The 12,836-nt window shown below is 33.0% G+C and overlaps 2 protein-coding genes across 3 annotated transcripts in view; one reads left to right on the plus strand and one right to left on the minus strand.

The window, feature by feature from the left end:
* Positions 1–1,821, plus strand: part of Naa60 (N-alpha-acetyltransferase 60) — a 2,499-nt gene extending 678 nt beyond the window's left edge. The window contains exons 2-3 of the mRNA XM_018507155.1: positions 3–65; positions 819–1,821. Coding sequence (XP_018362657.1) covers positions 3–65; positions 819–1,396 — 641 coding nt within the window. The 3' untranslated portion in view covers positions 1,397–1,821. The remainder of the gene's footprint in view (positions 1–2; positions 66–818) is intronic.
* A 2,582-nt stretch (positions 1,822–4,403) lies between these two features.
* Positions 4,404–8,364, minus strand: Cmtr1 (Cap methyltransferase 1). 2 transcript variants are annotated; one of them, XM_018507173.1, is made up of 4 exons: positions 8,236–8,364; positions 7,945–8,015; positions 5,637–7,815; positions 4,404–5,308 (listed from the first exon to the last, which is right to left on the minus strand). In XM_018507173.1, the coding sequence occupies exons 2-4, from the start codon at positions 7,952–7,954 to the stop codon at positions 4,765–4,767; spliced, it is 2,733 nt and encodes a 910-aa protein (XP_018362675.1). In that variant the 5' UTR covers positions 7,955–8,015; positions 8,236–8,364; the 3' UTR covers positions 4,404–4,764. The 2 variants fall into 2 exon arrangements, with proteins under 2 accessions (XP_018362675.1, XP_018362674.1); XM_018507172.1 differs by having other exon boundaries at positions 7,945–8,007; positions 8,232–8,364.
* Between the last annotated feature and the right edge of the window lie 4,472 nt (positions 8,365–12,836).

Here is a 12,836-nt window from a genome sequence, read left to right on the forward strand (position 1 = left end):
GCGCTTCCTCTGCCCTGACGACCTGGAGGAAGTGCGATCGCTCTGCCAAGATTGGTTCCCCATAGGTGAGCGTCTATCCTGGAAGCAGCATAACTCTTGTTTGCCTACAAAAGGAGAATGAGATGCAAGATTGAAAGATATTTTTTTTTTGTAATATAATTTTAATTCTTTAACACTTTCTCTCTTGCTTTTTTGAAATTTACTTTTGAACTTAATAAAAATGTATATAATTTGAAAAAGATGAGAGAAAAGAAATGGGTTGGCATCTCAGAAAAAAGAGAACTTGACACACAGAAATAACAAAAGTATTGCTTATATATACAGTCTCAAGTTTCAAAACAAAAATTTGTAAGAGAATCTTCAGACACTAATACCTGTTTCTACCAATATAGATTAACTTTAATCTTGACATGGTGTAATATAGTCAATCATTACATTCTTGTTTATTTACCAAATCTACCAATATAAATTAACTTTAATCTTGACATGGTGTAATATAGTCAATCATTACATTCTTGTTTATTTACCAATGTTAAACAAAGATGAAATGATCATTGTTACACTGCGTCTCTTACTAAAAAGCATCAAATATTTCACAAATTGTACAATTAATTAATTTAATTTAAATTGTAATTTATTTGTAGTCTATATGTTAATTATAATTTATATGTAGCTATTAGAAATATTTTTTTTTATTAAGTAACACATTTTCTGTTTGTATTATATTCTAAAAAATTTGCTATAAATAAACAATATAATAAAAAATGTTTCAACTTAGGTAATAAAATAGAACTAACGATTAATTTCTACCTGTACAGATTATCCTTATTCATGGTATGAAGACATCACAAGCTCGTCAAGATTTTATGCGCTTGCAGCAGTGTACGGTGGAGTAATAATAGGGCTGATTGTCGCAGAGATAAAGCCTTATGCCAGATTGAACAAGGAGGATCGCGGCATCTTGTGCTCCAGCCTGGGAAAAAATTGTTTAGTGGGTTATATACTTAGTTTAGGAGTACGTCGCGCGTATAGGAGAAATGGCATAGCGTCGTTGCTACTGGAACAGCTACTCGCCCACGTCACCGCTCCAGAACGTTCCTCCGTAAAGGCAGTCTTCCTACACGTGCTCTCCAGCAACGCTCCCGCTATATTGTTTTATCAGAGGTGTCACTTTCGGCTGCACAGTTTCCTTCCATATTACTACTCGATTCGAGGAAAATGTAAGGACGGTTTTACATATGTTCTTTATGTCAACGGCGGACACGCACCCTGGGGTATTTGGGACTGGGTTCGTCACCTGGCCGGTGCGATGACCAGTCTTATACCGTGCAGAGTACCACGATGGATTTGGCAACGTCTTTTATGGGCAACCACCATTCTTTCGTACCACAGATGATACATTTTGTGATTTATTATGTTCCATTATATATTTATTTTTCTTTTTTGGATTATAGAGATGTTATACGCATGTAAAGTGCCATAAGTCGACTGGTTCAAGTAGTTAGCCATATTGCGTAGTCCTGTGCTAATGCAAAGTTAGAAATGGACATTGATCAAAGATCGATTTATATAACATGAACAAATATTCAAATTCGTCTAAAGTTTGGGCAGCAAGGCTTCAGAGTATCTTAGCACAGCTTTTGTTACCAAGGATTGCTAGTTATTAAGTACATATCGTTATTACAATACTGCTGTAATAGTTCGAGATGTAACTGCCAAAAATAATTAAGTTTAAATAATTTGCACACGTTAGGACTTAATATATCTTCCATCATTTTTAAAAATTATAATACTCTAAATCTCATTGTTAATTTTAATGAAGGCACAAACCTTGAAATAATTAAGTATATTTGTCTATCTTTTTCGTTTGAAAATTATGTACCCTAATTTTTTTTTTTTTTTTTTAGGAAATCTTCAAAAGACCCCCTAGGGCCCGTACCCTAGGGGAGTGCCGGACTCGAGACATTTGCATCGCAATACTACATATGTCTCGCCTAACGGCTAAAACCCCCTCCCTTTTTTTTCCTTAAAAAAATCCACTAGACGAGCATCTATCGAGTATCATTCTCATATTACTTTCGGGAGATGCTCATCTATAATTTTATGAATTTAAAACATATATCGCAAATTTATACGATTTTTTATCCTCAAATTTGTAGAGAAATTTGGAGATCGAAAATCATAGAGCAAATTATGATCTTTTAAGCAAAAATGATTTAAAAGACTGCATAATTACGATTCATACTTTGTATACCTCTGCTGCCACATCGACTGTATAATATATGTATAAACCATGTACATATTTTGTATATTAAATAAATACTTAATATATTAACATAGAACAATGAAAGTAAAATGAATTAATAATCCATCCTAATTACTAGAGTATTTTGAAATTTAATGGAATCTACTTGGAAAGCAACTTAACTAATTTTTTTTTTTATACTAGAAGGACTAAATAATTATTCTTGATTTTGTTTATATTTTTTCGATTCATGCCGTATTTTTCTTTTTTGTGAAAGATAAAATTCTTTTTTTAGAAATTTTTTTTTTTTGAGAAATTTTTTTTACTTCAATATCTTTTATATTGATGAAACATTTGTTTTTATAACTTTTTTTTCATATTTATTCATTTAATCTTTTTTGGGTAAGAAATATTGGTATTTAGATAATTTTACACATATGGTTATATGTTTTTATATATTTACATAATATATAAATATCTTGCATACATATTTACATATATTTGACATTTTTGTATTCACTTATCATACTTATCTTTAAAGGTGACCCTACACGGTCAATAATATTAAACAGTAATATTGAATCAATAATACTAACAGATGTATTAACATTTTTAGTTATTTTACAACCTTATACGATCAGTATTGTTAACAATATATTTCATTTCAGTTTTACGTATATTACCTATTGCTCTGTGACATGGATCCTAATAAAGCGTACTGATACTCGAAAATCAATATTTTTTGTTAATTCATCAATATTATAACCACACACAAGTGTGTCAGTAACATTGTCATTTTTGTCAATATTGACAGTATTATTGACGTATAGGGTCACCTTAACTCTAATTGGTATTCGTTCCGAAATTTTTTTAACTGTCCTTTGTGGATCCAGTATATCCGACAAAATTTTAAATTATTGTATCTTTGCTCAATTGTTTTTAAAATCTAAGGAAAAAGTTTATGTAACTTTTATGTAAAGTTGTGAAAATTGTTATAAACAATATTTCAGTATGTAAATGAAAAAACTGTCTGGGTTCACTAGATTCGTGAATTAGGAATAATATTTGTACTGAAAGTGATCCAACACGTGTAAAAAAATAAGATTTTTATTGAAAATAGTACGCGAACGTGAAAACAAATATAATTAAAAATATAACGTATGTTTCTTTAAATACAAATACATACGTTTGCATACATAGAATGAAACTGATCAGTTTTACTTATTACATTACTCATGATCATATTATTGCATTTTTTACAATTTACATTGATTAAACCTAAATTTTAAATGTTAAGAAAAAATAAAACCTGATATTGATGGAATGAAAGATTTAATGCGTTACATCAAACAAGACTAGAATAAGAACTTATACGCCAAAACCGTAAAATATGAGAAGTATTAAACGATTTCACATGTTCACCCATTTGCAAATATGACGATGATGTAAGAACAGAGCAAATGGGTATAAAATGCAAAAATTGAACTATTGTTTGGTATATATGAATTATATGTACCAAATGAATTATATATATATATATATATGAATATTCCAAATGGAAGGTAAAATACTTCTCGATGTACACGCATATTATATATTTCTTCATCTCCACTATATATTATGCAGTCGATGTGATAATCAAACTTTGTTTAAAACCAAAGTATGCATTAGGCTTAAACATATTAAACCATACTCATTCCACGAGAAAAAGCTAAAATCAAATTCTGCTTTTAAAAAAGCATTTCAGAAATATTTATTCGTTAATCTTTAGAGAACGAGGATTTTATTTTTAAAATCTGTTTGGCTTTTCTTCGAGTAATAGCGAATTCGGTTGGAAGCATCCAGTGCGCACTGGTGCATTAGTGTACATAGACTGACATAAAGATGTCTATTTAATGTAAATATAAAAATGGATTAAATCGCGAAACTCTCAATACATTTTACTGAGTTGTTTAAGAAAATATATATTTTATAATTCAAGATATATTTGCATTTCATTGTTATATTCAAATTAAATCAGTGTGCAACGGCGTAACTGACTTTAATATGCACCAATACACACTGGTGCGCCCAATCAAATTCGCTATGAGATTTATTATAAAATCATTATCTCTTTTTTACCTTAAAATATAACGTTTCTACTATAATAGTTTTTCTGTTCTATAAAAGTTAACATACTGGCTACGTTTGCACCGAGAGACCTGACCTTCAGGTCAGGTCGTCTCTCAAATATTTACAGCAAGGGACCTAAATAATTTAGGTGGAATTTGGGATATAGACCGTGACCTAATTTCACGGTGTAAACGTAGCCATTAACTTAATTACGATTTGAAGGCATTTGTTCGTTTCATTCTATGTATACATGTTTTTTTCGACGCATATGTCACGTACAAATCTCTATAGATGTCGTTAATGAACTTTTCCTAATATTTTGTTCTTAAAATCGATTTGTATATACAAACTATATACATGCAATTTTACAATATGTACAGTAGATACATACGCGTTTGTATTACAAGTTAAGTACTTCTGGGAGGTAATGCTTGATTTATCATTTGAACTAAAGTATTCATATTTAATGTATCGTTTGTATCATGCGGCCAACTCCAAATAACTCGTTCCTTGAATGCTTCGGCGAAACTTGCTACAGCATCAGGTGGTCTATTGTTCAATTTGTTTCGAACTTCAAACTCCGATTGTCTGGTTATTGCATTAAAAACGTAAAATTCATTAGCCTTTTGGCTAAGATGACGTGCCCATGGTTTAACAATACTTCGTACGAATATCACGCTGTTAAATGCCGAACAAACGAGTTCTTGCACGGGTTCCTGCAAATTCGTTTCATGATATTCTATTGTATTAATCGTGCTCATGTCGCGTTCCAATGGATTCTTCGTGAGTTCAAAAGCGATGTTCGTGGGCCACTTTACACGCTGATCTGTTATTCGTAATCTTCTATGTATATTAGGTGTCAGCAGGAATCTTTCTTTAGCACGAACGCTAGTGTAACTGTTTGGAGCCAGTTTCCACAGCGCGTCGCAAAATTTCTTCGTGAGATTAGATCTGAAATATCAAATATGATACATCAAAATATTAGTTGCAAGTAATAAAATGATTAATCATATTAATTAAATGTCATTCTGTTGAACTTGTATTCATGTATTTAAATTTAAATCAATGGTATTTATATTTTGAATACATATTTACATTTGAACACATACTTGCTTTAACATTAAATTAACATGTTAATTTTAATTTGATCTGTGTTCATTAATTTGCGTGTTTTTAATTTATGCTTAAGAATATTCGAATAGCTATTATAAATATCAATATTTTACATTACGTTATCAACATTTTATAATTTTGTTGACAAAACAATAGAAAAACTTACCGCTGGGATAAATACAGCTTGCTTACATCCTCTCCACCAAGCATATATGCATCTATAATATGCAATGCTCGTGTCTTCGCGATATGCGTTTTTGTCCGTTTTGTTTCATATGCTAATTCAGCATATACAAGAGTATTGGACGGTAGCTCGATTTTTATTCCTCTATTTTCGTCTCCTGCAGTCTCCCATTTGCCTCCTATATACCGGTACACCTGTTTTCTTCCTAAGCTCAAGTAAAACGTCGCCAACTTATCGGACTCAAAATACGGGCCCGAACAACACGGCATACAATACCAATCATATGGCTGATTTAATATCGTATTCCGTACGTTGTCAATCTTTAAATTTGTCGCTTCACATTTGAGCAACTCAATAGAATCACCTAATATTTCCTGCGCCTTGTCTTGCGGCTTTGATACTTGAGGCCTTACTCTAGTTCTGTCCGGCAAATTCCAATACTTGAGGCATTCTTTCCGCATCTCTGCTTGCTTAGGTTCAATCAATGTTGGATCTTCACAAAATGCAGCAATTTTTAACAGATTTACTATCTGTTTTTTTCCTAAAGTATCGTTGGAATTTCTCAGATATCTTAAAAACTCCGCGTCTTCTTCTAATACATCAAGAGGTACTATTTCAATCACATCGTTGCTATCGTCTCTTCTTGAAAGTAAGCAATTAATTTGAGATAGATAATCCATCACCATTTGCGTATCCTTTTTCTTCCTTTTACATATCAAGTAACGTTCTGAATTAGCTGGTCTGGAAGTATTAGGCTTGAAAATCGAAATACTTTCAAAGCAGTGGTACATCAGATAAACAAGCCCAACACTAAATGGTGTAAATAGATCGAACAATTTTGTAACAAAATGTCCACCTGGTCTCACTATCATCAACGCCACTAAGCATTGACATAGATATAATTGCTTCGATAAAATCTCCTGTATATTTTCTTGACCTTCCACTGAAAATCCTCCATCTGACATCATGAAATGTACGCCTTTACCATCAGTATGTCCCATCACTATCGATCTAAACTCCCTTTGATTTTGCGTGTCAAATACATCTCCGTTGTCTTTGCTACCATAAAACGGATGGAAAGTTTCACATGGTCCAGCGAAGAAGTCATCCAATGAAAAATCATTTTCGTTCTTCAAAGTAAATCCAAATCCTTTGGCGTGCCACTTCTTTCTTGACAAAATGTATTCACTGAAACCACCTGGACCAGCACACACATCTGCGAAATACAGCAATTCATTGGGATCAACATTCTTCGGACAAGTGAACATAGAATCACACGCTCTATCTATATTCGCCATCTTGACTGCTGCACGATTCAAGAAGTTTACACATCGAATTGTTTCGTATGGATTTGAACGCGTTCTTGCTTTACGCATTTCTGCTTTGTCCAATTTGTCAAATATAGTTTTAGAATCAATGATCTGCCTTAGAATATTTGGATTGCAAAACATTGTCTCATCGTCTATAGTATGTTTCTTCGGTCCATACTTTATCCAATGGAACAAATTATCTGCAGTAAAAGGCATAATAGAATATTTGTTTTGCAACCATTCAATATCTTCTATAACTTTTATTTCTTCTTCTGCAGGATCCCACTTCAGACTTGCTTCCTTGAGACCTGGCACGTAATGTCCTAATCCTCTTCGTCCACGTTGCTTAACTGCTTCTATTGGTTCGACACGACCTTGATCGTCTTTCCCAAGACCTTTACCTGGCTTGTATCCCATTTTTTCCATCATATGCTGAATTTTCTGGGGTACTTTACTTTCGTTGGCATAAACTTCTGCATTATCCACCACTTCATTTTCTTCAATATACTTCTCTCCTGAAGACGTATTAGTATCAAACACTTCTCCATTATTCAATTTCTTCCTTTTACTCTGATGTTCGTAAATACTATTGTGACTGGTATCCATTTTATCATATCTATGCTTTTTGCTATACTGCTCGCTATCATAGATAGAAATTTTTTGCTCATGCTGTTCCCCATTATATGAAATCATCGAGTTATCGAAGTTATCAAAGTGATACATTGTATTTTGTATCACATACTGGGAATCTTTATTGACATCACTAATGATATCCTGTTGAGAATAACTGTCAAAAGATTCTGTCATTCTCGGTGTAACATCCTCATTACTAGTAATACTATCATCAGTACCTAAAAAAAAACAACATTCAATTTGTTAATAATCTATCTTTATTCTTTAGAATCATATTATCTATCTTTATTCTTTAAAATTCTACAAATATAGATTAAATATATAGAAAATAAAAAGAGAATATTTACTACTATCCATGCTGTCTGCTAATTTCAGTCACTTCTTAACGCTTGTAAAGGTTTTCTAACCTTCTCGTAACCTATAAAGTAAAATGCGTTTATTAGAAATTTAAAAATTACTTAGAAGAAATATATATTAGTATAAAAATAACTTTTTATAGTGTTTTAGGTTTTAACAAAAATTATAGATTTTGAAGTGAAAACTTTATGATATATAGACAGCAAAAAGTTTGAAAATTTGTAGATTTTATAACCATCTAAAGTAATTTTAATAAATGCACATCCTAATTGTATACTTACTAGAATATAAACGATAGTAAAATCTATCACGATATGCTATTTAACTATAACTTATTCATGTTTATAACATCTTTTTCTTTTATAATATCTTTTATTTATAAACGTTCATTTGTTATAAGTCATAATACTACGCACAGCACAGTGGCCCGAAGCTACCCGAGCAGCCCAAAGACCCCAAAGTTTCCGAGTACAGCCTGTATATATTGGTATATACAGGGCTGCGTTCAGGAACTTCTGGGAATTTTACACGGGTGTACCTAAAAGTGCCTTTACATGGAACCGTCAAGTTTTATAAATATTTACATTAAATGTCGAAATGTGCGCAATGATATGTTAAATAATTTAATTGAAATGCATTGGATCGAATGCACATACACTGCTGATAGAGGAATCTTGTAATTTATGTTATACAGTATAAAAACAAATATAAATTTTCAGTATTATATGTTAAAACAATAGTGTATAAATAAACATAATCTTTCTTAATTTATTTTGCGTCAAGTATCTGCACAGATTATTGCATTAAGATTTAGATTTATGCACAATATTTTTTTGCTCAAGATGCTCCACGCTTGCATGTAATGGCACCTTAAAGGTATTTTTCCGTGCTTATGCTTGACGCTCATTTTCAGCACACATAAGATGCGTTCGGAGAACGCATTATCAGCACTATTTGGATGCTTTCCGATTCATGCACGATGTGCATGAAACGATAAAAAATCGTTTCGTTTAACGCTATTGCGCACATTAGTATACATTTGATGCATCGTTGCCATGGTGAAGTGGGAGAAGTATGTATATTTCCCTATAATTTTCTAGATTTCTCTCACTTTTTACGTGCATTATCTGCTTCAAGTCTTTAGGTGAGGCAATTAATGTGACATCCCTAAAAGATCGGTTCTCAATTTCTCGCCAAATATTTTCTCAATTTCATCGCCAGATAGTTGAAAAAATAATAATATTAATAACGAGTAAAAATGGCAACGCAAATAAGGTTACGAGAATTGCCAATTTTAATTGAAAATACTGGAGAGATTTTAACCTTATTACTAAATGAAAAAGATTTTGAAAGAGCAAACAAGGGTGAGGTTAATTATTATTAAAAAGTTATTATTATATTTAATATATATGATAATAGAGATCCTTCCTTTTCTTTTCTACAGATGAAAAATTTGTAATGTATCTAATAGAACAAATGCTTACTACATACAAAATAATTGTGATAAAAATACATTGCATTACATTAAAATGAATTAAACTAATAAATTTTAGATATAATCTTTACTTATCTTACCTAAAATGTTCCTTGAATTCATATTTTGTGTAACCGGGAACGATTGTTTCAACATAATTTTCAAGCTTTTTTCTTACTGTAACCTCATTACGTGTCTCATTAATCAGTTGCACTAAATACAGTGCTTGTAAACCTTCATCTTCGCTATGACGATCTGATGACGAAGATGATGATAAGGATGATGATGAAGATGAATCACATTCATTAATAACATTACTAATGAATAAAGGCAATAAATTTTCTGGTCGCCATTTTGTACATAAAACGAAACAATGTTTAAGCATTAATGTGATTCATGCGCATCATGCATGAATCGGAAAGCACCCTTTGTGTCATTGTATCCTTATTTTAGCCTAATAAATAACAAAGATGGAATAACAGAATAAAAATAGCGCTAACAGCGTCTCCCTGAATACACTAAATATAATTCATAAAATATTTACAAAATATTCATAAATATTTACAGGATTTATTTTAAACGTTTTGTACATATTTTTCTGATCTTAAGTAGATTGCACAGATCATAAATATAATATAAATATTATGGAATATTTATTGTAAATACTATAGTAAATTTACGGGAGGATCCCGTTTGCCTACAGTTCTGATTGTACACACCACTCATATCAACTGGTGCCTAGTAATTTTTTACTGTTTTGCCAATGAGATTATTTTATTTTTAAATTGGCCAATTAGCGATATATGTGTGCAATATGCGATGTGTACAATCGGAGCCCTCCCAAAATACTTAATAAAACATTATAATCTAAGTAAAAAATATTTACTAAAAATATTTATTTATATTTATCATAAAATTACATAAAATATACAGTCTATATTTTAATAATATTTTGAATAAATTAAGCTTTATATATAATATTTATTATATTTTACGCTGTCTGGATATGACCAAAATTGACGCTGGACAATGAAAATATATGAAAAGGATGTAAGTATCATGACGCTGCACATTTATTTCATCATGGCGTCATGCAACGCCACGTCTAGCCACGCACACAAAAGCCGAGCGTTTCGTCCTATAACGGCCGTTTCGACTTTTGTGTGCGTGGCTGGGCGTGGCGTTGCACGGTTCAGATTTGGTAACGGTTTCGGATCGTGACTCATCATTGTCTTTGTGAAGAGGATACGACGGCGACTCGACCGCCATTTGCTGCAGTATCCCCTTCGCACGTTGTAAAATTCCATTCCAACGAGCTGGAAATGGTATCATGATGCTAGTTTTCATGGATTTTTATTGATTAGCGTTAATTTTGGTCATCTAATCTATTTTGCGAAAATGATCGTAAGCGTGAAAAAGCACGTTTAATTTGCCATCTTGGATGCGTTGTATTTAGCGCTTACAACGTTCGCGAGCATTATTTATTGTCTTTGTTTAACATTTGATAAACAACAAGGATGAAATGATTCTACAAGTATCAATTAGTAAAACGCACTCTTCATGAGACGATGAAAAGCATCATCTTCAAATGCTAGCGTTAAAATTGATATTACGTGATTAGATTCATGCTGCTTTTCAGCGTCTTCAAATACTAACTTAAATTTTAATATGTGCATTCGGATAGAAGAGAGAGAGAGAGAGAGAGAGAGAGAAAATTTTTGAATCTAATTTAATCCATTTTTGTTTACTGAGATCATATTAGTCGCAAGACCATTTTTTTTGCGATTTTCGCTTCCCCCTCGGTCGAATAATCTATCGAAACTATATATATTTCGAAAAATTAACTTACCTATTTAAAGGTTGATCTATGGACTGAAACGGGAGCAACGACAGTACTCCTTTAATTAATCAGAGCTGTTCGAAATGAAGAGAGCCGCAAATAATATGCAAGATGCAATCGAACTAGATACGTTCGCTTAAGCGTCCTGAGGGCCTCTGACCGCGGGATACGTGATGATGCAACTTTGGGCCTCTTAAGGGTGATGTCCTATGCAGCGGATCGTGCGTAAGCGGATTCGCGTATCTCTTAGATCTAAGAGAATGATTCTGTGATTGGCGATACGCGAATCCGCTTACGCACGATCCGCTGCATGGGACATCACCCTTAAGGGTGCAGTCCCATGGAGCGTATCACGCGTATCGCGGATCGCGCGTATCGGAAATCTGACCAATCGCGGACGTTCCGCTGTTTTTGATGCGCAAAAGTTTCGTTCCTATGGTCCCATGGAGCGGAATTCGCGTAAACGGATCAGGCGGATAGTCAATCATAAAACGAGTTTCGTTACTTTTCTTTATTTGCCTTCATCTAAACAGTTGTATGATTGGTAACCCGCCGATCCGTTTACGTTAATTCCGCTTCATGGGACCATAGGAACGAAATTATCGCGTATCGAAAACAGCGGAACAAAACTGACTTTTGCGGGCGAATTAATGAGAGACCGCAGAAGAAAGAGGATAGCCGCAAAAAGTATAACCATATTGTGTAAGTAAATTTTATTAAATATTAATTTATTTAATATAATTAAATTTTTTAAAAAATAGAACAATTGAAGGGTTAAGAGTCAGTTATGTAATAAAGAACGTTTCTACCCCTCTACTTCTGCTCCACCAATTAACGCCGCTCTCTATTTGCCAAACGTGGAAGCGCTGAAAGCGTCCAATCGACCGCAGCCAAAAAAGTGAGTGGAAAAATGGCGAAACCAATCAGAGAAGAGAACGCTCCACTTTCCCTTGATTCTCTCTGGACCTCGAGAATCTGATCCCCTATTATGTTTCACTAATTTGACACCACTAGGTCTGTTCGCGTTGCATGAAATCCCCAAATATTTTTTACACTTAAAATGAGATGGATACATATTTTGCCTTAAAAAGAGAGAAAGCGAAGATGTCGAGTGCCAAAAGTGCAAGCAACGCAAACAGACCTACTGTCACATTGGTGGAGCAAAATAGGGGAGCAGATTCTCAAGGTCCAAAGAGAATCAAGGCAAAGTGGAACGGATAGCGTTCTCTTCTCTAGTTGGTTCGGCCATTTTTCCGCTCACTTCTTTGGCTGCGGTCGATTTGAACGCTTTCAGCGCTTTTCAGTATTTCTATTCTTATTTTACGTCTAATGAATGACAGAATGATGATTACAAGCGCTTAAGGCTATACTAAAGCTCTCAATAGTGACATCTTTTATTTATTTCTTACATTATATTCGGCCTGTTCTTTTTGGCTGAATTTTTGCACCAGTACATTTTCTTTTTTCTTCTTTTCTTCTAAAGAGAAAAGGAAGAATGATGACCTGGTGCAAAAGTTCAGCTAAAAAGAACAAGCCTATTATATATCATTCTGTCTTATGGCGCGGTC

The sequence above is a fragment of the Trachymyrmex cornetzi genome, unplaced genomic scaffold, assembly GCF_001594075.2.
Source record: "Trachymyrmex cornetzi isolate Tcor2-1 unplaced genomic scaffold, Tcor1.1 scaffold230, whole genome shotgun sequence".
Classification (NCBI taxonomy): Eukaryota; Metazoa; Arthropoda; class Insecta; order Hymenoptera; family Formicidae; genus Trachymyrmex; species Trachymyrmex cornetzi.